This window comes from Microcaecilia unicolor, chromosome 3 (assembly GCF_901765095.1).
Source record: "Microcaecilia unicolor chromosome 3, aMicUni1.1, whole genome shotgun sequence".
Lineage (NCBI taxonomy): Eukaryota > Metazoa > Chordata > Amphibia > Gymnophiona > Siphonopidae > Microcaecilia > Microcaecilia unicolor.
The window spans coordinates 402,326,938-402,352,825 of NC_044033.1; the positions used below are offsets into that span (position 1 = coordinate 402,326,938).

The window sequence follows — 25,888 nt, forward strand, 5'->3', positions numbered from 1 at the left end:
CTGCCACCCAGGCAGGTAAATGGGTGCACTAAAGCTAGTTGCTAAACGGCATAGCACGTAAATGCCAGAAGAGCATTTACAAGGGAGGTGTATGGACAGAATGTAGGTGGGGCTGACATGTAGGCAACATACAGAATACTGTAAGTTGTATATGTTCTGGTTCCATGTAGACATTAACATTTGCTTGAGCCATAGGCCTGTCATAAATGTTTGTGCTCCATAGATCTTTTGAACAGTCCAAAATTTTCAATAGTGGGGGTATCACATAACACTAATTAGACCCAGCACTACGCAGACTTAAATGTTGGGAACAGGGTACAAATATATATCTCATGGACCTCAGAAGTGATTACAGTCCTGTGCTTCACCTTACTCTTCTTCAGTCCAACTAATCTTTAATAGTCATTTACTTGAGAGAATGTAATGCAGTCAGATAGACAATTGAGAGGGCCTTTTCCTGAAATAGCCCACAGCGAAACATGATGCATGTCAGTTGCGGTTGCATGTCCTTTTACTAAAGATAAGTGTGTTTGAATATTACCATTAATAGAAATAAGTAGATGACTATTAAAGATTAGTCACATTGATGAAGAGTAAGGTGTGAGTAAGGTCTATGAGAGATATGTTTACACTCTGTTCCCAACATTTAAGTTTCAGTAGTACTAGGTCTAATAAATGTTTCTGCTTATACTTGGAATGCTGATGCCTTCTAGCATTCTATAAAGACACTTGTGTGCACAAATGTCCTTTAGAGAATAGGCTTGCTACTCATGTTATTAGGCCGCCTAACTGTTATATATCAGTATTTTGTGTTTGTGTACAAATGTATGCTATTTGGATCTGCAGCTGTAAATTTCATCATTTCAAGTAATTTGTTCTAATCATTTCTAATTTTTTTATATAATCATTTACCCATTCTCCCTTCTTATATACAGTCCCATTCTGTAAAAAAAAAAAAAACTCTTATATTTTTCTGAGCCCTCTCCATTCCTATTGACTTTCTTATTCTTTAGCAACCCCATCCCTATTTCCCTCCTACATATCAGATTGAGTTACAAGATATTATGGCACACCACCATCTGGACTCTTCTCATCTAATCTTATTTGGTGACTTCAATATTCACATACATAATTCCTCAGCAATGAAAAGCAATTATATAATTGGACATGTGCAGTTATGTATACGTTGTTCCCTGGATTTCCGGTCATATTCTAGATTTGCATGTGCAACTTAATTATTTAAGCCAATGAGCGCCAATAATTGCCAATTAATAGGCAATTATTGACAATAATTGGCATTAATTAGAATTTATGCGCACAACCGTTTATGCATATTCTGTAAAGTGATACGCATAAATTCTAAGGTGTGTAGCTGAAAAGAGGTGTGGCCATGAGTGTGGAATGGGGTGGGTCCAGCACAGTTCTAAAATGTATGCGCGTTCTTATAGAATGCACCTGGTCCACACCTAATTTAGACATCAGTATTTACATCATGTTTTACTTGGCGTAACTGCCCGCAACTAAATTTAATCGGGCAGATGGGTGCTCAGCGTATTCTATAAACCACACCTAAATTTAGGGGTACTCTATAGAAGACACTTTTGCATAGTTTTGAAGGGGGCACTGATTATTTGGGCATGACATATAGAATCTAGCCCTCTGTGTGTAAGTGCAAAGAAAAGTACCACCTATGCACCAAAATGCACTGCATTATTCTATAAAATAGTTCATAAGTGCTATGGAGCATAATTTCTAGGGGATATACGTATATACGGAGCATAAGAGGGGCATATTCCTGCTTGATTATAAGTGGGAAAATGGGCATTTCGTGGGCGTTCTGAAATTTACATGCATAGTTATAGAATATAACCTTCTGCGCCTTAATCTACATGCCGGGATTTACACCATGTTTTCATTGGTGTAAATGGAGGCGTGTAGACTTAGGCGCTATGATTGTTGCCTAAGCGTATTCTATATACCGTGGCTAAATCTAGACGTGACTTATAGAATATGCTTAGGTGGAAATGTTTTCCGTGCAGATTTTTTAGGTGCCATGTATAGATCCCCCCCCCCCCCCCCCCCCCTTTATAGCTAAATAATTCCTGCTTTTCATTCAGGATCTCAGTCTCGCTCAAGATATTCATACAGCAACTTACATAAAAGAACACACTTTAGATCTTTTTTTTATTCCCATCTAGCTACAGCCCTGAACCATTGTAACTCTAGCCCCATGCCTTGTACTGACCACTACCTACTTGATTTCACTCTAGAGTGCTCAGTTATTTTGATTTACCCTGCAACTAAAAAAATTCAACAATTCAGAGCTCTTCATTTAACTCTTGAGACACTGAATAACAATCTGGACTTAATGACAGACCAATTCCTAACTCTCTCCTTGGAAGACCAGGCCATATACTGGAACATGCTCCACAACCACATTGCATTCTGCCTCAAAAAGAAGAGAGTCATGGTATGATTTTTTTTTACATCTTCTCAAATGACAATTGCGTCATTGCAAATGTAGATGGAGGAAACAACAGACAGTATAATCTCTATATGCCTATAAAAATCTATTGTACTCCAAAAACCATTTTTAATTCTATACACTAAGAAGGCCTACTTTTCAAAGCTGATAACTAAAGCCCCTGGCCCCTGGTTCTGCTATACTATATCAAATATTTAATTCCCTCATCGATACATCATCACAAAATTTGGATAGCACTGGACCATCTGCCGCAGCATTAGCCTCTTACTTTACAAATAAAATAAATACACTGCAATTATCAATAACATCACCCTTGACCATCACCACAATATTAGTAAGACCCGTAATTTTCTTTCTAGACACTCTTATGGCATTCAGACCCTGACTACATTTACCTTATGGCTACCACATAACTCCCTCACCACTTTCAACTTATCCTCTATCTTACTATACCCTCACATTTAAATTTGATTCATTATTCATCCCATTCCTTCATAATATGATCCTCTCCTCTCTTGTACCTTCCATCTGGAAGATGGCATTCATTTGTTCTAAACTAAAAGACATCAAAGGTTATAGAATGGCAAATCTACCATTTGTTTCTTTTTTTATTACTATTTTTATAAAAGAAGAGGAATCAGAACCTCATTTTTAAAAAAGGTAATATATATCAATTCCTCCCTTCCATATCCAGTCCACAAATGATGGAGACAAGGACATATACTAATATATTCAAGGGAAGAAAAAGACAACAAAGCGATATTATTCTTCTATGGAGTGGAAGTTCTTATTGATTTGGAAGTTGAAGGTGCAGCTTCCCTACTCTTGGAGTCCAAAAAGGTGGTCAGATAATGCAGGTTCAAAGAAAATGAGAGTGATATTTAACAACACACAAGGATAATTCAACCAAAATAAAGCATCTAAATGTAACACAAGTGATCTCAAAAGAAGAAATCGTTACTGCCTTTTTTGCGTAGGGCATGACATTAAGAAACACTTGACATTTACTTTTTAAGAATGGGACTTCTTGAGAAGAAAAGCTTTAACACCCAGTCTCTGAGTGCCCAGAGTAGCCACCTCATCATTCCTTTCTGTTAACTGAGTCACATTTAGGGCCTCTTTTATCAAGCCAAAATAGTGGCTCCCAGTGCGGTAATGCTGACAAAGCCCATTCACTTTGAATGGGCTCCCTCAGCATTGCCGTGCAGCTTGATAAAAGAGACCCTTAATGAGACAAAATGAAATTTCAGAGCCAGAAGCCCCTGGGTAACCCTCTTCTTTTCTAATGGAGGGTGGACTATAGTAAGCTCTTGAAACTGGAAGACAAGATTGTTCCACTATCTTCATTATTTCTAAGAAATATTTTTTCAGAGTTATAGTTGCAACAACTGAGGGTACTTTCAGAAAACTAATAAAATGCAGTGTATACTGTATTCTCTAAATTTTTTTTTTAAATCATTTTACTTAATTACATTCACATTTATCACATAAATGTAAGGAAATACAGAAATTAATATAAAAAGGAAAACATTTTCTCTCAACAATATATATTTACATAATTGTCCACAATTGGAAGATCCAAGATCAGGAAAACAATCTTAAAGAAAATAAGAAAAACTCAAAATGGTTAATCTTACACTTCACATTTTCTGAGGGAGGAAGGTTAATCGGTTATTGCAGCCGGTACAGTGGTAACTGAAGGAAGTTGCTGCAGAGGATTCTTCATCTGTTTCCACAAACTCTATAATTTCTTAGGTTCAAACAAATAAGTAATAAGGAAAATAAAACACTTACAAGGGAATCGTGCTAGGAAAGTCCCACCTGGGGCAATGATTCCTGGCTGAAAAACCAAGACTTCACACCTCCCAGTCTGCAATTCCCTTGATGTGTCAGGAAATATATTCATCTTTGAACCCAAAAAACTATCAACCATATATCGGAAATACAATTTCAAAACGTTGTTCCTATCTAATCAAAGACAAAAGTCACTAATAATATAACTCTATCTATAACTTCTGAATTTTCCAAAATGTCAGTTAAACACATCTCTTTTCTCTGAAGGAAGATTTTAAAGGAAATATAATTTTAGTCACCAAAAGATGGCTATCAGAAGGTATTAGCAAAGTATCAGAGAAATATTTCTTCAAGAATTCAGTAGCTAATATACAGGATATTATAGGTAAATTTATCATTCTCAAGTTATTTTCCCTTAATTGGTTCTCCAGAAATTCCAATTTTTACAAGAAAAATAACTATTCTTCATTACCAAATTATCTAATTTTCATAGAGAAGCCATTTCCATAATCAAAGTCTCTTTTTATATCTTGGACTTCCACTTTGCTAGATAAGTATTAACATAACTTTTTTAACTCACATAGTGAAAAATTTTAAACATCTGAAGAAGACAGTTATTCACATTCTGCTGCAGTTCCTATAGTATGTCCTTTATGACATTATTGGCTTCACAAAGTCCAATTTCTCCACAGAAACCACTCCAGATATCTTCGGGGGGAAGACCTCACTCTCCAATCCCCCAGTTGGTTTATTATCCAGAGTCGATGCTGCGCCAGGACCTCCTCGGGTCACATGAAAATTCTAACCCACTTCAGGCGTTTCCATTATTGACCTCCATAGCGAAGCATTACTATTTCCGGGTCTTGGAGGGGTCGTGCCAACAGGGGGACTCAAAGTCACTCTCTCCACTGAGATTCGGCAATAAAGCTTTGCTGTTCCCCGAAGCAAGAACTGATATCCCCGACGTTATGACCCCGAATCTCTCCAAAATAGACTGAGAAGTGGTGGGAACCCTAGCCGTGTTCGAGGAGGACAGCACCACGGCTTTGCCTTTTCTCTTCCCCATTCTCTGGGGAGCGCGCCTTCTTCTTCAGGCATTCTGGTGTAAAACGGGAACTCAACTAGCGTACGTCCTCCCTCAATACCATCTTGGATACTCCAGGTTGGGACACTCTTTGTCTGGCTTCTCCTCAGAGGTCTGTCTGATATGGGTAACCCTACAGCATAGCCCTCTGAGTCATTGAAACACAGAAGCCCCTCCACCACTTGCAAGGTGGTGTCCCTTCGGAGGGGTTCTAAATTTTTAAGCTTTTGGCGTATTTAAATATTATCCTTAATTACAAAAAGCTGTTGTTCTGATATTGTCTTAGCAGATTCTTCCAACAATATCAACTTTTTTCAACAGAGGTAACAGAGGTAATCTCTTTTCAAATAATCCTCTATTGAAAGTTGTATTAAAGCAGTAACAAAAGCAAACTTTTGAGAAGAGAGAGCTCAATTTTTGCAAAAGCATCCCAAAATACATCTAAGGTAAACTATGTATTTTTCTTCTCCGGAAGTGGTATTCACCATTTAAGGATCTATGTAAGCCACATTGAGCCTGCAAATAGGTGGGAAAATGTGGGATACAAATGTTAAAAATAAATAAATAAACAGTTGGCTTTACCACAAAGATCAAGTGTCCCAGCTCCTCTGTCGCCTCTGTTTCTTAAACAGGGAGTCCGCACACACCTTCCTCCAAGCTGGAAGGTGCAACAGAGATAACAGCATCTGCCTCACTGGCAGTTTGCAACAGCACTTCTTTAGGTCAGGCTGGCCCTGCTACAGGGTTTCTGCTCATCTCATCAGCATGCAACAAATCCTCACAAGCTCCAAGCAGAAGTACAGGGTCTTCAGCAATAATCTATTCCTCTGAACTCAAACTGATGTCTTCTGCAAGCGAAGAACCCATCTTTCCTTCTCCCGGTCTTGCCCACAAACAGCCCCAGCACCAGACATTTTACCACCGCTGGTGATAAATTGGTTCATTGGTTCAGCTGTCGCAGGAACTGACAGAACTGCAGGGTAAGTGCACATCTTTCTTTTTCTTTTTTACCATTGTTAAGCAGACAATTTTTTAAAGAGGGAAGTAAAGGAAGACCATCCAGAGGGTGGGACAACCAACGCTACCTTCCGGCTTCCATCTTTTCCACCTTCCATTTGTTTCTATGATAGTTGAAAACATTGTGGCTGAGCAACTAGGAAATTATCTGGACCAAACCAACTTGTTACATTCACATCAAGCTGGTTTCTGTAAACATCACACCACAAAAAACAACACTTCCGGGTATCACCACCTTCATTCAGGCAAATCTTGATCAAGATAAGTCAACTATTCTCATCTCTCTAGATCTTTCCACTGCATTTGATCTGGTAAGTCACAATTTACTACTGAATAGACTATGCGATATAGGTCTATCAGATACAGCCCTTAACTGGTTCTATTCATGCGTAACTGATAGGTCATGCTCTCTACTATGGCAGAATATATTGAACGACAACCACAGAAGAACAAGGAGTCCTCCGCACGGGTAATCCAGGTAGACAAGCACAGCAGAGGTGAAACAAAAAATGATGCAGAGTAAAAACAACCTTATTGGGTAGACTGGATGGACCATGCAGATTTTTATCTGCTGTCATCTACTATGTTACTATCCAGCTTATTTTCGAAGGAGATCGCTGGCCATCTTCTGACACAAATCGGGAAATGGCCGGTGATCTCCTGAAGCCAGCCAAATCGGTATAATCGAAAGCCGATTTTGGCCGGCGCCAACTGCTTTCCATCGCGGAGCCGGCCAGACTTCAAGGGGGCATTTCAGTAGGGTAGCGAAGGCAGGACAGGGGCGTGTCGGGGGCGTGCTTTGAGATGGCCAGCTTCACCCGATAATGGAAAAAAGAAAGCCGGCCTTGACGAGCATTTCGCCGGCTTCACTTGGTCCCTTTTTTTTCAGGACCAAGCTTCAAAAAGGTGCCCCAACTGACCAAATGACCACCAGAGGGAATCGGGGATGACCTCCCCTTACTCCCCCAGTGGTCACCAGCCCCCTCCCACCCAAAAAATTTTTTTTTAATATTTTTTTGACAGCCTCTATGCCAGCCTCAAATGTCATACCCAGCTCCCTGACAGAAGTATGCAGGTCCCTGGAGCAGTATTTAGTGGGTGCAGTGCACTTCAGGCAGGTGGACCCAGGCCCATCCCCCCCTACCTGTTACACTTGTGGTGGTAAATGTTAAGCCCTCCAAAACCCCCCAAAACCCACTGTACCCTCATGTAGGTGCCCTCCTTCACCCCTAAGGGCTATGGTAATGGTGTACAATTTGTGGGGAGTGGGGTTTGGGGGGATTTGGGGGGCTCAGCATACAAGGTAAGGGAGGTGCATCTGGGAGCAATTTTTGAAGTCCACTACAGTGCCCCCTAGGGTGCCCAGTTGGTGTCCTGGCATGTGAGGGGGACCAGTGTACTACAAATGCTGGCCTCTCCCACGACCAAACGCCTTGGATTTGGCCGGGTTTGAGATGGCCGGCCGGCCGGCCTCAGTTTCCATTATGGGCAAAAACCGATGCTGGCCATCTCAAACCCAGCCATCTCTGACATTTGGGCAGCCCCAACCGTATTATCGAAATGAAAGATGGCCGGCCATCTTTTTCAATAATACGGTTTGGGACTGCGGTTTGCGGCACCGGCCATATAGATGGCCGCCCATGTAGATGCTTGGCGCCGTTCGATTATGCCCCTCCACGTTACATAATTAGCCTGCCTGCACATTTGTAAAAAGTTATATGGATTGTATCAGGCCATTTAAATTGCTACAAAATAAACCAAAAAAGTAGAAGGGTCAATAATATATGGATTTGTCCATTTAAATTGCTAAACAGCCTAATTGCATCCATATAAATATGGGCTGGGTTTGAGGCATGTTGGAGGTGGTCTTAAATATTATCCATTTCATGATGATATTCAGCTTCTAAACAGATAATTTATCCATTTAGTTTAGTTCTGCTGAATAGTACCAGCATGGTCATCTGTCAGTCCATGTATTCAGCTCTGCTATCTATACAGATTGCGGCACTGAATTATATAGATTAAGTTACATGCCAGCTTTGTTGTTTTAACTTAAGCTAACAAAGCTGGTGACTGCACTAGCTGAATATTGGCCCATAAATGTTTACCAGAAGGAAATTTGAATGCATGAAACAAGTTGCTATAACTCCTGTTATAGAATACTAGAATGCGTCAACATCAACGCATCTACATTTAGGTGCTAACATTTATGCAAGGTCTATGGCTGGCACATAAATGAAATTTACCCACATAATTCACAATATATTATAACTTAAGTGTATAAATGTCGGCCCTGCCTCTGTCCTGCCCTTGGAACATCCATGTGAAATGTCCCTTAACAATTCCGCGCTGCTGCATTTTAGCATATTATCACAGAACAGCGGATAAATGCTGTACTGTCATTTTATGCGTAGGTATCCTCAACAGGCGACCTGTTCTAGAAATAGGGGCTTAATGCATGGTGAAGACTTTGAGTAGCTAGGTGCTAGTGAAACAGCAGAATCTTTCTGCTACTAGAGCCGGATCTTCTAGGAAATCATCAAACTGCAGCAACATCTTCTACTACCGTTTTGTGTTTCTGATGAGTGGAGTGGAGGAGTGGTCTAATGGTTAGTACAGCAAGCTTTGATCCTGGTTACCTGAGTTCAATTCCCGCTGCAGCTGCTTGTGACCTTGGGCAAGTCACTAACCCTTCATTGTCCCAGGTACCAAAATAAACTTAGATTGTGAGTCCTCTAGGGACAGAGAAAGTACCTGCATATAATGTGTACAGCACCACGTACATCTAGCAGTGCTTAGGAGATAATTAGTAGTAGTACTGTTGAGCAGCACAGTAATGCAATAGAGTTGGGATATTAACTGTAGTACTACAAAGACTTCCTAAAGTAAAAATAACTGTGTCTTCCAGCATATCTTGTTAAATCTCAAGAGGATTGTGAAAAATTGCAAGGGAGAATGGCCATCCAAATGGCAGATGACTTTCAATGTGAGCATGTGCAAAGTGATGCATGTGGGAAGGAACTCAAACCATAGCTGCATGATGCAAGGTTCCACATTAGCAGTTACTGCCCAGAAAAAGGATCTAGGTGTCATTGTTTCTGATATGTTGAAACTCTCTGCTTAATGTGCAGTGGCGGCTAAGAAAAGAAATAGAATGTTAGGAATTATTAGGAAAGGAATGGAAAACAAAACTGAGAATGTTATAATACCTTTGTATCGCTCCATGGTGCAACCGCACCTTGAATACTGTGTGCAGTTCTGGTCACCGCATCTCAAAAAACATATAGCAGAATTAGAAAAGGTACAGAGAAGGGTGATGAAAATGATAAAGGGAATGGGATGACTTCCCTATGAGGAAAGGCTAAAGTGGCTAGGGCTCTTCAGCTTGGAGAAGAGACAGCTGAGGGGATATTATAGAGGTATATAAAATACTGAGTGGAGTGAAACAGGTAGGCATGAATCACTTATTTACTCTTTCCAAAAATACTAGGACTGGGGGGCACACAAAGAAATAGTAAATTTAAAATGAATCAGAGAAAGTATTTCTTCACTCAATGAGTAATTAAACTCTGGAATTCATTGCCAGAGAATGTAGTAAAAGCAGTTAGCTTAGCAGGGTTTAAAAAGTTTGGATAAGTTCCTAAAAGAAATTCATAATCAATATGAAAGTGCCAGGCCCCTAAGAGAAAATCTACACTGGCTTCCCCTTAAAGAACATATAACTTTCAAAATATGCACTTTGGTGCATAAAATAATTCACAGTGATGCTCCAACCTACATGTTAAACCTTATTGACCTGCCACCCAGGAATGCTAAGAGATCGTCACACACAGTCCTAAATCTTCACTTCCCCGCTTGTAAAGGTCTAAAATATAGATTAACACATGCATCCAGCTTTTCATACTTAAGTTCACAAATGTGGAATGCTCTACCATTGGACCTGAAAATAATCCACAACCTAATTTCCGTAAGGCACTAGACACATCTCTTTAACATGGCATACCATAATAACTTATAATTGGTACTGTATTTCACCATCATTTACTTAACATCAGATTTACTCTCTTCCTACACTGTATTACTTAATTTTATTATGCAATCCATGTTCAATATGTGATTCCATTTGTTTATTTTTGTACCTTGGGTATATTTTCATCCTTTCTATTCGACTGTTATTTAATACTCATGTTCCATTTATATTACCAATTGTACATGTATTCTGAAATGACACAAGTCATGTCGGAAAAATTGTAAGCCACATTGAGCCTGCAAATAGGTGGGAAAATGTGGGATACAAATGTAACAAATAAATAAATAAATGTATATTACCTCTTTTCAGGGAACTCAAGTCATTACATTACTGGAATCTGTATTATATGACAAGTCTCAGTTTGAAAAACCTGAAGAATTTTACCCTCAGCACTTCCTAGACTCTGAAGGAAAGTTCCAGAAGAAAGAAGCTTTTATGCCCTTTTCAGCAGGTAATTTTTATGTTTCATGTTGCTGGAAAACTTTGCCTTCATATCCACTCTCTTAGTACATTCCTTTTTGCAAAAGAAACCATTGCATTCCTATATATCCAATCACTAAATAATGCCGCACCTGCATAACCCCGGGCTCCTCCCTAGTGCCGCCCCTGACCTGCCCACTTTTCGGTCGGGCAGTCTGTGGGGATATTCAGCAGCACTGTCTATTTAACTGCCGCTGGATATCCCCACTTAGGCAGTGAGAAGCAATTTAAGCGGACAGAAGAGACTCCTGCCCCACTTAAATCACTTTGAAAATTGGCTGGTATGAATTTTATGTGCACAATTTGTAGAATATTTACTAAGTGCTGTTGCACATGTAACTGCAAATTAGTACCAATAAGCACCAATTAACACCAGTTATGGCCAATTTTTGGCTGTTGATGCCAATTAGCTAATTATTAAATTAAGTTACACATATAACTGACACTGGTCTATAACATGCATGTGCAACTTTTTTGTGCTAAGCATAAAATTGTGCACACAAGTTTATAAAATTAGGGGATAGTGTGCATTTGTGAGTATGTATATGTGAAAGAGAATGAATGTTGACAGGAAGGAGAGAGGAGAGAAAGCTTATTTGTGCCAATCTGGGGGAAAGGGAAGAACGGTCACCAGTGGTCCCAGTCTCTGGTTTCTGCTTTCCTCCGTATTGTCTCCCCTCCCAGTGTCTCCTGTCCTGTCCATTTGATATTTCTTTTCATGTCCATATCTTCCCCCTATCTCCCTTTCTCCCCTCCCCTATGTTCAGCCTCTTCCATTTCTGTGCTGCTATCTTCTCCATCCAGCATCATCCCTCTAACCATATCATTCCCCTATGTCCTACATCATTTCTCTGATGCAATCCTTCAAACCTGGGTTTACTAGCAGTGATTAACAAATGCTGCCTGCCTACAGGATGCTACGTCAGAGGGGGCAGGAAATAACAGAGGGAAGGCTCTGGCAGCCAGCAACAGGCAGTGTGTATTAATCATTCCCACTGTCGGCAAAGCCAGGTTTGATGGATCATGGGCAGGGTGGGGGGAGGAATAAAGAGGGAGAGGGAGATCGGATGGGAGAGAGAGGGATAGTGGCGTGCAAACTGTACCAACAATTTTTTTTAAACACACAGATGGTGTGCCAGTAGTTCTGGGGATTCATTGAATCCCTTGAAGGCCCTGACTGCACACCACTGCTCCCCACTACCCACTAATCTGACCTCTCTACCAGTGGTGAAGCTAGGACTGAATGGGTCCTGGGCAGAAAAACTGAGATAGGCCCCTTATAATATAATCTTTCCCAAAGTGGTGGGGACCTTGAGGGGAGTGAGGGTCAAGGAGAGAGATGAGACACTCTCTTTCAGAGCACCGGTAAGCAAATCCTGCAAAAAGCAAACACATTCCAGATCTACATAGAAAACCCTGTCACAGTAATAGAAATGGAAGTGCAAGATATCAGAGGTACACATTTTCCAAAACTGACATATTATAATTTATAATTTCATAAACAAAAAATAATTTTTCTCTACCTTTCTTATTTGAACATTGCTTTGATCCTAGTGTCTCTTTTCTTGACTCTCATCCCAGGATCTCCTATCCTTTTGACATTTCTTTTCTCTCTATGTCCAATATCCATGATGTCCCTACCATCATGTCCAGTGTCTCCCATCTGTGCTTCATCCCTGTTCTTCTCCCATGTTCAGTACCTGCCTTCTGTGTTCTTATCTTTCTCTGTCCAGCATCTCCCTGTGTCCTTATCCCTCCCCTTGTGCCCCTTTCTCTGTCCCTATGCTCCTTCCATACCCAGCATTTCTTCTGTGTTCCCATCCATCCCCATAGCCAGCTTCTCTCCTCTCTCTCTCTTCCCTTCCTCCTGCAAGCCCTACTCCTGACACTCCCTCCCCCTGCCTGTGGTCCAGCATCTCTCTCTCTAGTCCATGGTCTTTCTATCTACAGTCTCTCTCTCTCTCTCTCTCTCTCTCTCTCTCTCTCTCTCTCTCTCTCTCTCTCTCCTCTTCATGGTCTAGCTTCTCTCTCTCTCCAGTATCTCTCTCTCTCTCTGCACCCCTCCCCCAGTGTACATTTCTTTGTCTCTCTCTTTCTTCTCCTCTTCTCCCCCATGCCCAGGTCAACTGTTTCTATAGTTTCCCCTCCCCCTACCCCAAACCGCTCTTCTACACGGTGAGGCGGCTCACGGAAGACACAGTGCTGAAGGCAGCCTCCCTCTATCTTTGGCCAGTGGAGCCTTTTCTCTACCACAACCTGTCCTGACACAGGCTGTGTTTCGGCGTGAATATGCTTGCGTCAGGGGTCAGAAATGTCCCAGGTTTCTTATTGTTTATCTCAGAGTAATTGGAAAAACCAAACAATATAACTGGTCTTTCTATAATCACAGAAAGTATCGACACAATCTGGATACTTGGTAAATCCAAAAGAACACCATTGGTAAAGGTTACCACAAAACCCATATCCCCCATCTCATGTGATCTAATTAATAGCAGTATAAATCTCTCCATATTATTAAACACAATATCTGAAAAAAATCCTAACTCAACATACATGTAGCAAATCTACCATAAAAACGTAGCACTAAGTCCTATGGTTCTAACAACTTGAGCCCTTCCTTTGAATAGGTAGCACTATAAACTTTACCTGGACCCAGTGATGTGCCAGTAAATGTTTAACAGGCTCTCTCCCCGGTCTACATCTGCACCCCCCCCCCCCCGTCCACCTCTGCGCCCCCCCCCCCCAAATTGCAGAGCTGGCTATAGCTGGGGAGACAACCTGGGGGGGGTGGAGCAATGCATTACTCTCTCCAGGAAAAAAAAAATAAATGCTCCCAGGTTCCAATCTAATTCATGTTTAATGTGGGATAAAATGCTATAAATAAGTAAATAAATATAAACTTTTAACGCTGAGCATCTGATTCTCATAACATGATGTCTGTTTTAGAAATGCTTTACCAGGAAAAAAAAATCTCTGCAGTATACCCAAAATGACACAAACTAAATTAGCATACAGACCAGGAATTAGGATAACAGACTGTCTTTCCAACTCTGAAAAACAATGTGTTAACAAAATCTCAGAACCTAACAAACAGAACCCTATTCAGACACTTGGCCTTGTAGTCACACATGCAGAACAGAGATAGCCTCTCTTCAAATTCTTCAAAAATTAACCTGAAATCCAAAGAAGTTAGACTCTGTATGCAGCACAATACCAGAAAAACAGAAAGAAACACATTGCTATACATTGCAAAATATGATAGCAGATGTAAATTCTCAAAGTGGACATATTCCAAACACTAAAATGAAAATAAAATTATTTTTTCTACCTTTGTTGTCTGGTTACTTTGTTTTTCTGATCATGCTGGCCCAGTATCTGATTCTGCTGCTGTTTATCTGTCCTCTTAACTCCATTTCCAGGGCTTCCTTTCCATTTATTTCTTTACTTTCCTCTTCATTTCTTTCCCTACATCCATAAGTAAAAGCTGGGTCTTGCACAGACTTGACTGTCCAGTGGATCCAGCTTCTGCCTATTTTCTCAATCCATGTGCAGTTTTTCTCCTCTCTTCCTTTTCCCTCATCTCATCTCCTTCCTTTCTCTTCTCTCCCCTCCATCCATGTCCAGCATTTCTTCTCTCTCCCTTCCCTCTCCTCCATCCATGTCCAGCATTTTTCCTCTCCCCCCCTCCATCCATGTCCAGTGTTTCTCCTCTCTCCCCTCCATTCATGTTCATCTCACTTCCTCTCTCTACCCTCCCCTCCATCCATGTCCAGCATTTTCTCTCTCCCTTCCCCTCCATCCATGTGCATCTCCTTCCTGTCTTCCCTCCCCTCCATCCATTCCAGTATTTCTCCTGCCTTCCCCTCCATCCATGTCCTGAAACTATCCTTTCTCCCCTTCCCTCCCCTCCTTCCATCCATGTCCAGCAACCCTCCTCTCTCCCCTGGCCTCCCCTCCATCCACCCATGTCCAGCAATTCTCCTCTCTCCCCTGCCCTTCATCCATCTATCCATCCATGTTCAGCAATTATCCTCTCTCCCCTGCCCTCCTCCATCCATCCATATCCATCAATTCTCCTCTCTCCCCTGCCCCCCTCCATCTATCATCCATACGCAGCAATTCTCCTTTCTCCCCTGCCCTCCCCTCCCCTCCATGTCCAATGATTCTCCTTTGCCCCATATCATCCGCTCCCATCCATGACCAGCGATTCTCCTCTCTCCCCTGCCCTCCCACTCCCATGTCCACCTGACCGCCCTCTTCTTCCCCCAACACCCCCCCTTTTGTTCCTGCCACCCCGCATCAGTGAAAGCCCTGCCCATCTCTAGCCAACTCCAGGCTCCGCTCATTCTGCCTTGCCTCACCCTATGCTTGGAACAACCTTCCTGAGCCCTTACGCCAAGCCCCCTCCCTGCCCATCTTCAAGTCTTTGCTTAAAACCCACCTCTTCAATGCTGCATTTGGCACCTAACTCTTACCGTTCAGTAAATCCAGACTGCCCCATTTTGACCGCCCCTATCGGACTGACCGTTCATTTGTCTCTTAGATTGTATGCTCTTTGAGCAGGGACCGTCCCTCTATGTTAAATTGTACAGCACTGCGTAACTCTAGTAGCGCTTTAGAAATGTTAAGTAGTAGTAGTAGTAGCCTTTCCTTCGTTCCCTTGTCCCGCCTTCTTCTGATTTCATTTCCTCTTTCTGCGAGGGCGGGACACTGAGAGGGAACGAAGGGAAGGCTAGAGATGGGCAGGGCTTTCACTGCGGCCGCTGCAATGGAGGTAAATAAAAGATTTAAACCCCCCAGTGTGGCGCGGGCGCAGGCAAATGAGAGCTGTGAGAGGTGAGGTAAGCGGCGGTATGCATGGCCTGTGGTGCCCTCCTGCCATGCTTACCTCGCTTACTGCCAGATTGCACCGCCCCTAGAGAGCCGGCTCGCTGTGCCAGAACAACCAGCTTGCAAGATGTTTAAAAATTTAACAACCGGCTCTTGCGAGCTGGCTCCTGCACACCATTGCCTTGACCCTAGAACACCTATTCACCTACTAATGGTAAAACAGAACATGCAAACAGAATACCACACCTCAGTCACAGACAGACCCTCAACAAATACAGAACAAGGGATCTCAAATGAAAAGTAGAAAAATGAAGACAAAAACTGAACTGGGAACCTCAGTAAATCAAACTAGGCTTGCACCACAACATGTTTTACCAACAAATGTCCATTGAAATAGTGCACTAGTGAATAGTTTTGTAGTATTTTAATGAATACTTGTTTGTAAAACACAGAGGTGGGTTTTTGTTTTAAGGTTTTTTGTGGTATGAGTTAGCTCTATAGGACTGTGTTCCTGGAGCACTTTGAGATTTTTTCTTTACAATTCACCTTTGAGTTGTGTTGTGAAGAGATGTTTTGCATTCTTTGAGATACGTGCTTCTGTGTAATATGTAGACAGTATTGCAGACATTTGATTATTACTATAAACTGGCATTTATGCATGTATGTGCTAGGTACCGTTGTAAAAATAATTGGTGCACTAGTCACATGGCGCATAATAGCAAATTGGCTGTACCAGTAGGTAGAGGTTGGGTGTGTCATGAGGGTTCCACCTAGCAACACACGCACCTTATAGAATAATTATCAGATGTACGCATTTCAAGGAGCATTTAGGTGTCCCAGTTTATGCCTGTCATTTACTTGGCATAAGCTGTCAAGCCTAAGTTTTAGCATGCCAAAGCGGCTTTACACTACTATTATTCTATAACAGGTTAGGCACACTCTAACACCAGTGGAGGAGTGGCCTAGTGGTTAGGGTGGTGGACTTGGGTCCTGAGGAACTGAGTTCGATTCCTAACACCAGTGGAGGAGTGGCCTAGTGGTTAGGGTGGTGGACTTGGGTCTTGAGGAACTGAGTTCGATTCCCAGCACAGGCAGCTCTTGTGACTCTGGGCAAGTCACTTAACCCTCCATTGCCTGCCACATTGAGCCTGCCATGAGTGGGAAAGCACGGGGTACAAATGTAATAAAAAAAATTATAGGATTGATGCTAAACACACTTCTTTGTCATGGCGGTCATTTTACAATCACCATTTGCACTGTAAACATCCCAATCCTAGCACTTATATGTTTTTGTGGCCACAATGTATAAGCCAGTACTATACAAAAGGGCTGGACAAAGCGTATTAGCCACTAAAATGTCTAGGGCTGGCAGAGGGGTGTCATATGCGGTACAGTGGCATGTCATGGTGTTTTCTACATCTATCGCCAATTCCAGATAGCACATTTGTTGTACAGGCAACTTAAGAACTACATTAGGACTTAGACCACCTTTAAATCACAAATAAGTGCCACTGCAGCATGTCCCTGTGACTGTGTTGATGCAGACTGCGAGAGGGCAGAGAGTCTGTGAACCTGATTGCCATTTCTGTCCATCCAGGTCTGTCGCTTGAAACTCCTCCATCTCCACACCTTCAACCTGCCCTCCCTCCCCCTCTTGCCAGCTAAAACCCTGCTATGTTGCCTGCTTCTACAGGCCTCCTCCATCCTTTCAATATCATGCCAACTACATCTTGCCCCTCACCTGTCCCTTTCCCCTCCACCTCTCCCTCTGGGGAGCAGTGGGACCCTTCAGTTATCCTGTCTGGTTCTCAGCGTGCTCAACACTCTGCCCACAACCCCTTGTACCATTTAGAGAATGACATGAGCATGGGGACCCATGGTAAATCTGTGGTAAGAGGAAAACAAATGGTACATTTACCTCAGGTATGAGAGTAAAATTTTTTACTGAGCTGCAGGATTCAGTAAGAAGCTTTGCTCCTGCAGTTACAAAAAAAATGCAAGTCCAACATTCCATGTCTGTCCGCCTGCCTGCCTTCCTACCTTCCTCCCTCCCTCTCTCTCCCCTGCTGTAGCTCTACCTTATACAACAAGACAGCTATGTCCTCAGGCCTGCTCCAGGGCCTTCTCTCTGCCAGTTCTTGCCTTCTGATGCAACTTCCTGTGAAAGGTGTTGCTTGCAGATCGGTTGGCTGTTTCTTTGTTCTCTCTGTGGATTAACTTGTTTTTATAACCACGTGTATACATAAAGGAATTATTCAAGCCAATCAGCTTCTTCTCAGAGAAAGTTGTTTGTGACCCCTGAGGCAGGCGCTTTGGCGCCGACACACGGACCGTGACGGGTCCTTGATATGAATATTCTGAATAAACTGTTTCTTGATATTATCTCCCTATTGGTTTGCATATTTGTCAGCCAATAATCATTTGTTAACAGATTGCAAGGTATCAGCTGTTGTCATTTTCATTTTGGATTAATTGCTTGTAATTTTCTTTAAAGGTCGAAGAGTCTGCCTTGGTGAGACTCTTGCCAAAATGGAGCTCTTCCTCTTCTTCACGAGGCTGCTTCAGGAGTTCAGTTTCCATCTTCCACCTGGGGTAACTCACGTGGACCTAACCCCTGCAGTCGCATTCACAGTCTGTCCACTGCCTCATATGATCTGTGCTGTACAGCGTTGAAGATCCACCATTTACAGAAGAGGAATCTTCAAATAATAAATTCTATATTGATGCAATATATGATTTTTCTGAAAATGCAGGATTCAATTTCTTACATTTTGATTAATATTTCTCATATTTATAGCATTGCAACAATAGAAAATGGATAACAACAGAAATTTAAAAATAAGATCAGCAATTCAATTACCATTAAGGCCCTTATTTAATAAAGTGCACTAAGGTATTACAGTTACCACAATAGCATTTACCAAAATGAATACTTGGTAACTGCAAAATCTCAGGGTTAACTACTGGGACCTTCCCAACCTTGTGCCATTCAGTTAACACAGAGAAATAATTTCTATCACACATTAACTGCACAATTACAAATGTATCATGCAGTTAGCTACACCTATTGAGATCAACATTAACTGCTTTACATTATGTACTGCATTAATTGTTAATGTGCAGTATTGGCCTGTGCATTAACTGTGTGGTGCAGTCCCTGTCCATCTCCTACCTCAAAACAGGGAAGAAACAGGAAGTGCCTCATCTAGTGCTTCAAAACTGCACAGGTGCAGAAAGCTAGTAGCAAGTTTAGAGGAGCAAAGTAGAGGAGGGAAGCAACAAGCTCCCGTTGCCATGTTCAACATTTTCAGGGTGCTGGAGCTGAGGCTGGATTTGTGACTGGGCCTAGAAGTGGGCTAATACTGATGTTGAAACTGGGGCTGGGCCTAGCAGGTAGTTAATGCTGATGATGGGCAGGGGCTGGAGTTCGAAGAAGGGGGTTGATGCTGGTAGATGTGAGGGCAGGAGGTTGCAAAGGGACAGGATAACATACTGGTAGGGGCTGAAAAGCAAGTGCAGATGTAGGAGTTAGATGGAGAGGGAGGAGCAGAGTATTGGGAGTGTATGTGGAGATTTATGAACTGGGTAGGGTGGAAGAACGGGGATGTGAAAGTTAGGTGGGGGATAGTGAAAACTAAGAAACTGAACAGGAAGCAGGATGATAATGAGGATAAAATGATTGAGTGAGGGGTATGAGTGAAGCTAAGTACAGAAAGATGGGGAAGGGAGACAGTTTGATATAGAGGGGTTGGGAGGTGGTTAAAAGAGACATAGGGCAAGGAAGAGAGTGAAAAAGGAAGGGGAATGGTCTTTGAAGGAAGAGAGAGTATGGAAATGGGGAAAGTAAAAGGGGGAATGGGAATTTGGAAGACATAAGAAAGGGACTGAACAGGAAGCAGGATGATAATGAGGATAAAATGATTGAGTGAGGGGTATGAGTGAAGCTAAGTACAGAAAGATGGGGAAGGGAGACAGTTTGATATAGAGGGGTTGGGAGGTGGTTAAAAGAGACATAGGGCAAGGAAGAGAGTGAAAAAGGAAGGGGAATGGTCTTTGAAGGAAGAGAGAGTATGGAAATGGGGAAAGTAAAAGGGGGAATGGGAATTTGGAAGACATAAGAAAGGGACTGGAGGTGGAGAGGGATGACTAGCAGGGGATGAGAGGTAGAGAAAGGTAGATAAGGCTTATGAGGGGATGAGTACTGAAAGTGAAAATGGGGGATCAGCATGTGGGTAAAAGACAGGGGAATATGACGCTGGGAAGGAATGAAACACATGAAAAATGGGAAGACTAGGGAGGGGAGAATATACATAAGAACATAAGAGTAGCCATACTGAGTCAGACCAATGGTCCATCTACTACTACTACTTAACATTTCTAGAGCGCTACTAGGGTTACGCAGCGCTGTACAGTTTAACAAAAAAAACAGTCCCTGCTCAAAGGAGCTTACAATCTAACGGGCGAAATGTCAAGTTGGGGCAGTCTAGCCCAGTATCCTGTTTTCCAAGCAGTGGCCAAGCCAGGTCACAAATACCTGACAGAAACCCAAATCATGGCAACACTCCATACTGCAAATCCCAGGAAATAGAAAGCTGGTAAGTAGCTGAAAGCTAAAAAGAGAGAGACAAAAGACTGGAGGGAGAAGAAGAAGGAATGAAATCTATCTATTGGTAGACAATAAGCAAATGAGAAAAAGGTATAAAAAAAATTAAACAGAAGGATCAACATCAGAGAAAGATATAGAGGAGGAAGAAAAGAAGACAGGAGAGTGAAAAAAAGAACAGAAAATAGAATGAGTTCCACAAAAAGGATGCAGGAGAAAACCAATAAGAGAAAGTGGTAAAGAGTGACAAGGACCAACCCAACTGGAAAAATAAAATGGCCAGACAACAAAGGTACCTAAAAAACATTATTTGCAGGTTTTTGGAGAATTAAACATATCAGCTTTAAGTCCAAAAACTGGGTAAAGCAATGGCACTTAAATTGCATTAGCTTCCTTCTGGTGTGAGGCCATTCTCGCAGTATGAGCCATGTCATCTGTATGATTCATTTTGTAAGACTGGCCCAAGATGGAGGTGTAGAAGCAAACAAGGAAAAGTAGAGGCTGACCAAAAGACAAATCCATCACTAGAGTAGTTATGGAGAAGTACTTTATTGATGCTGATATTGGGGGACCCAACACGGTCCGTGTTTCGGCATCATGAAAAGCCTTCATCAGGGGTCAAATGAATAATTCCTCGGATAGAACCTTTATTCCAAATCATGCAAGGAATAACAAACTGAAAACTGTAGCAGACCCCAGGAAGATTGTTAGTTCCGGTCTATTTATTTGTCTGTACTACAGTTCTTCGGTTTGTTATTCCTTGCATGATTTGGAATAAAGGTTCTTTCTGAGGAATTATTCATTTGACCCCTGATGTAGGCATTTCATGATGCCGAAACACGGACCGTATCGGGACCCCCAATATCAACATCAATAAAGTACTACTCCATAACTACTCCAGTATTGGATTCATCTTTTGGTCAGCCTCTACTTTTCCTTGTTTGGTTTTCCTGACGTAGAGGCTCCTCCTGTTTTGGTGTAGAAGCAAAAGCATTCTTAGGGCACCAAAATCCCTTGAACTGGTGCTACATACAAGGTGGGCAATTTTCAAATAGCTAATTCTCCTCAAATGGCTTTGAAAATTACCCTTCAAACTTACTATATAACCTGTATTTCAAGTAATTATATATTTCAAGTAACTAGATAGTGCAAATCAATTTGAAAAAAATTAATTATGTAACTATTATATGAATCTAAAGGTTCATTAAACTTTTATTCTTAAGGTTTAAAATAAATAAATACCTGAAAAACAGAGCATAAACAATAAAGTTATCTTTATGAAAATTTTGGCTTTGACATCTTTTCTGATGTGAATAATTTGTAAAGAAGCATTAAACCAAATCAAATACTACTGTATATCACAAAATTATTAAAAAGGTTTTACAATTATTTCCCCTCAGTTTATCACATTTGCTGTGACTCTGGGCAAGTTACTTAGCCCTCCATTACCCCAGTACAAAAAATAATAATAAGTACTTGTATATAATATGTAAACTGCTTTGATTGTAACCACAGAAAGGCAATATATGAAATCCCATCCCCTTCCCCTTTCTACAAAACCAAGTTTGTGTTCCAGATTTTCTCCTTACTCTCCTGTCTCAGGGTTATCAGTCCTTCTTTTAATTCCATTTTCTCCAGTCTCTCTTTTTTACTCACATTCTTCACATTCTCACATTGTTTCAGTCTACACCTCTTTGCCAGCATTGCCTTCCTATATTCTCCTTGATCTAGTTTTTTTTCCTTATCCCTCTTTAAATCTTTCTACTTTCACTATAGATCTGTCAGTGGTACCAATTTAGATCCTTTATGTAAAGGCTTAAAAAGTTCTAAATTCCAGATCATCCAGCACCTAATATTTGGAGCCTGATGCTTGACAGAAGAGATGCCAACTTCTCCAGGACCAGAGAGAGGGTCTTGTGATGGCTGCTACTGGTAGAGGCTGAAGTATTTCACTGGTTGCTGTGGGCAGATGAGAGCTGTGGTGGCTACTGCTGGCAATAGGATAAAGTGGGAGAGAAGGTGGAGTTAGGGGAAGATTGAAAAGAAGGGGGGAAAGAGGGAGAAAAATAAAGGAAAATAATAATTAAAAAAAAAGAAAGAAAACAAAGACCAAAGGCAAAAATATGTGTGTATATATATATTAATAAGGGAAAAAGTGGGAGAAAAATCATTGATTCCTATAAGGTTTAGGCTAGAACAATATTTTCCCACCCTATTACGTCTCCATCTTATTTACTGCTGTGCCTCACTATTCTTCCTGGTGAAGAAAGTACCACAAGGTTGTATAGTAACTAATTCTTGCTGCTAGTCTACTACTACTACTACTTATCACTTCTATAGCGCTACAAGGCATATGCAGCGCTGTACACCATACATGAAAAGACAGTCCCTGCTCAAAGAGCTCACAATCTAAATAGGACAGACAGACAGAACAACTAAGAGGTAAGGGAATTAAAGAGGTGGGGATAAAAGGGGTACAGGGCAAGTGAATAGTGGTTAGGAGTCAAAAGCAGCGTTAAAGATATTTTATTTCTGAAAAGCACTTAGATTGAAAATTTCTAATGACGAGTTCTGCGTTTCAGTAGTGCCATTGTCAAAAGTGCTATACAAACATAACTGTTACTCAGTTGTCATTGGAATTCAACTCTGAGAAACTAATCACAATGGTGACCTCCATTTTATAGAAGAACAAGTGCAAAGGAATAAATCGAATTCAAACACCAGCAGGAATTTGCAAATCACAACTTTGATTTGGTCTGTTTTAATATGAATGTTTCTATAAGAAGTCTTTCAAATGCTTAATATGTTTCAGTGACAAGCCTGTGTCAGGGGCTCTTACAATTCTGAATCAATGCAGTGGAGATGGGCAACCTATCATAAAAGACAAGATATTGATAGGAACAAAACAGAAGGAGGGAAAAAGTGGGAAATGAGCAACCATAAAAAAGAAAATAAAAGGAAGAAGAAAACAAGAGTATAAACTTACTAGAATAAAAATAAGCTTACTCTTTATGGATGTATCTGACTGACTCAATGTCAGCTATGACAGAAGGGCTTAAAACAAGTATGCACTGATGGGACATAATGGACACTAAAGGGGGAAATTATCAAGGTGTGGTAACAGTTTGCCTTTTACCCACACTTTGATATACCACAAGATTCAGCAACCTGTGGTATCTCAGTCTCACAGGTTGCTGAAACTTATAGTAAAAAAATAATGCTGTTTGCGAGCCACCTTGCAAGCAGCATTATTTCATTGGGCCGCAAAGCTACAGTCCGATGCTTTGAGACTTGCCCACCCCCCTAAAGGCCTCATCCCCCCGGCTTAAACTCTGCCCACCCCCCACACCAAAAGTTTCAAGCCCCCTTCCCCCCACACACACACATATACATGGCCCTAGATCCCTAAATGCCTACTATCTTATACATTGGTGGTCCAGGGAATCTTCAGGCAGCAGCTATGGCCAGTTGCTCCTACCCATTCTGGTGCTGTTGCAAAATGGCGCTCCTAGTGGTAGTCACATGAGACTACTGCTAGGAGCACCATTTTGTGGATAGCACTGGACTGGGCATTGCTCCTGCTTGAAGACCTCTTAAGTGATCAATGTTTAAGATGGTAGGCCCTTTAGGGGTTCAAGGGCCGCTGGAGGGTTGGGGGAATGGGGAGCTTGGGCCTTTTCAGGGGTGGGGGATTGATCCTGGGGGTCTGGAGCCAGGGGGGAGAGTAAGGCCTTTTTGGGGGTGGGTGAATTCAGGAGGAGGGGCCTGTTCTGTTGACCAAGTTATTTTACCATGATTTTTTGGCCCTAATAAAGCATGTGGTGTATCACCACAAGACGCATTATGGCATTTACATTGTAATGAAATGTGTGCATCCTATTACAATGTAACTCTCAGCAACTAAATACCTTGCAGTAAATGTTGTCAAGCTGAGTTATGGCCCTTTAAGTCATGTTAAGAGGCATATAACGTGATTACAGCCCTAATGCAGCTTGAAAACAAACCCTCAAATCACCAACTAAAAATCAATTAACTATATAAGTGTCATGTCCCCTACCTCAACGCAAGCAGCATCCTCGGGCTGCGCAGGGTCCTGGCAACACACACACTTGACTGGCTCAGCCTTGAGCCATGTCTGTGTACTTCTTCTCTGGCTGCAGGCTCCTTGATTGCCTTGCTCTCACGCACCTGGGATCTGCTCTCTCTTCATGGCTTCCAGCTCTTTAAATTGCCTTGCTACCACGCACCTGTGTTGACTTTCTCTCTGCCTACCTGACCTATGGAAGCTCTCTTCTTCAGCTGGGACCTGTCTATGTCAGAAAGCCTGCACTATTTCTGGGACGCTTTCCCTCTGCCTCATTGCTTCGGCTTCTACTTGGGTAAGCGTTTCTCTTCAGCGAACTCTTCTGTTTGCTGCCTGCCTGTAAAGACCCTGCTTGTACCTGGATTACTCTTCTGTTTGCTGCCTGCCTGTAAAGACCCTGCTTGTACCTGGATTACTCTTCTGTTTGCTGCCTGCCTGTAAAGACCCTGCTTGGACCTGATTTACTCTTCTGTTTACTGCCTGCCTGTAAGACCCTGCTTGGACCTGGTTACTCTCTTGTCTGTTGCCTGCCTGAATATCCTGCCTGGACCTGGTTACTCTCTTGTCTGCTCCCTGCCTGGATATCCTGCCTGGACCTGGCTACTCTCTTGTCTGCTGCCTGCCTGAATATCCTGCCTGGATCTGGTTACTCTCGTCTGCTGCCTGCCTGGATATCCTGCCTGGACCTGGCTACTCTCTTGTCTGCTGCCTGCCTGAATATCCCGCCTGGACCTGGTTACTCTCTTGTCTGCTGCCTGCCTGAATATCCTGCCTGGACCTGGTTACTCTCCTGTCTACTGCCTGCCTGAATATCTTGCCTGGACCTGGTGACTAGCCTACTGCCTGTCACTCTGTTGTGACCCACTCCTGAACTTCTTCCTTCTGCTCTCCTCTGGCTGGTCTCTCTGGGTGCCCCTTTCCTGGCCTCTTTGTGTAAGTCCTGTCGGCCGCCCGCACCTGGGGGCTCAACTCCTGGGGAACGGCGGTCACCAGAGGTGAACTTTGGGATTGCTCGGCTACCAAGAAGAATCCAAGGCCAAAGTCCTCGTACCCGGGATCACCGCTCGGCACAGGGACTTACAAAGTTGACAAGAGGGGAGAAATTTTACATAGTAGCATAGCATATGTTGGCAGATAAAAATCCGTAAGATCCATCCAGTCTACCCAACGAGGGTAACTTTCTGTGTGCGTTATACTTCTTTATGATTAAACACTGGCATCATAAACAAAGCAATTACCAACTTGCCACTTTGGCAACATCATATAGGCAGTTATATGATGCAATCTTGGAACATAATTCCATGATAACCTTGCTTTCAACCTCTCCCACACCTAACTAGCATCATTTATTTGCTAATATCAACTACCCCTCCCCTCCATAGAGATACACAGCACCAGCAGTCGAAGCATAGGCTTTAAATATCATATTATATATGCATATTTAGTCTGTATCTATCCTTGCCAATTTTTGGGGCACAGAC

The 25,888-nt window shown here is 42.1% G+C and overlaps 1 protein-coding gene across 1 annotated transcript in view; it reads left to right on the forward strand.

Moving 5' to 3' along the window:
* Positions 1-19,986, forward strand: part of LOC115467071 (cytochrome P450 2K6-like) — a 94,910-nt gene extending 74,924 nt beyond the window's left edge. The window contains exons 8-9 of the mRNA XM_030198751.1: positions 10,720-10,861; positions 18,215-19,986. Of these exons, the coding sequence (XP_030054611.1) occupies positions 10,720-10,861; positions 18,215-18,393 (321 nt within the window). The 3' untranslated portion in view covers positions 18,394-19,986. The remainder of the gene's footprint in view (positions 1-10,719; positions 10,862-18,214) is intronic.
* Positions 19,987-25,888: the final 5,902 nt, after the last annotated feature.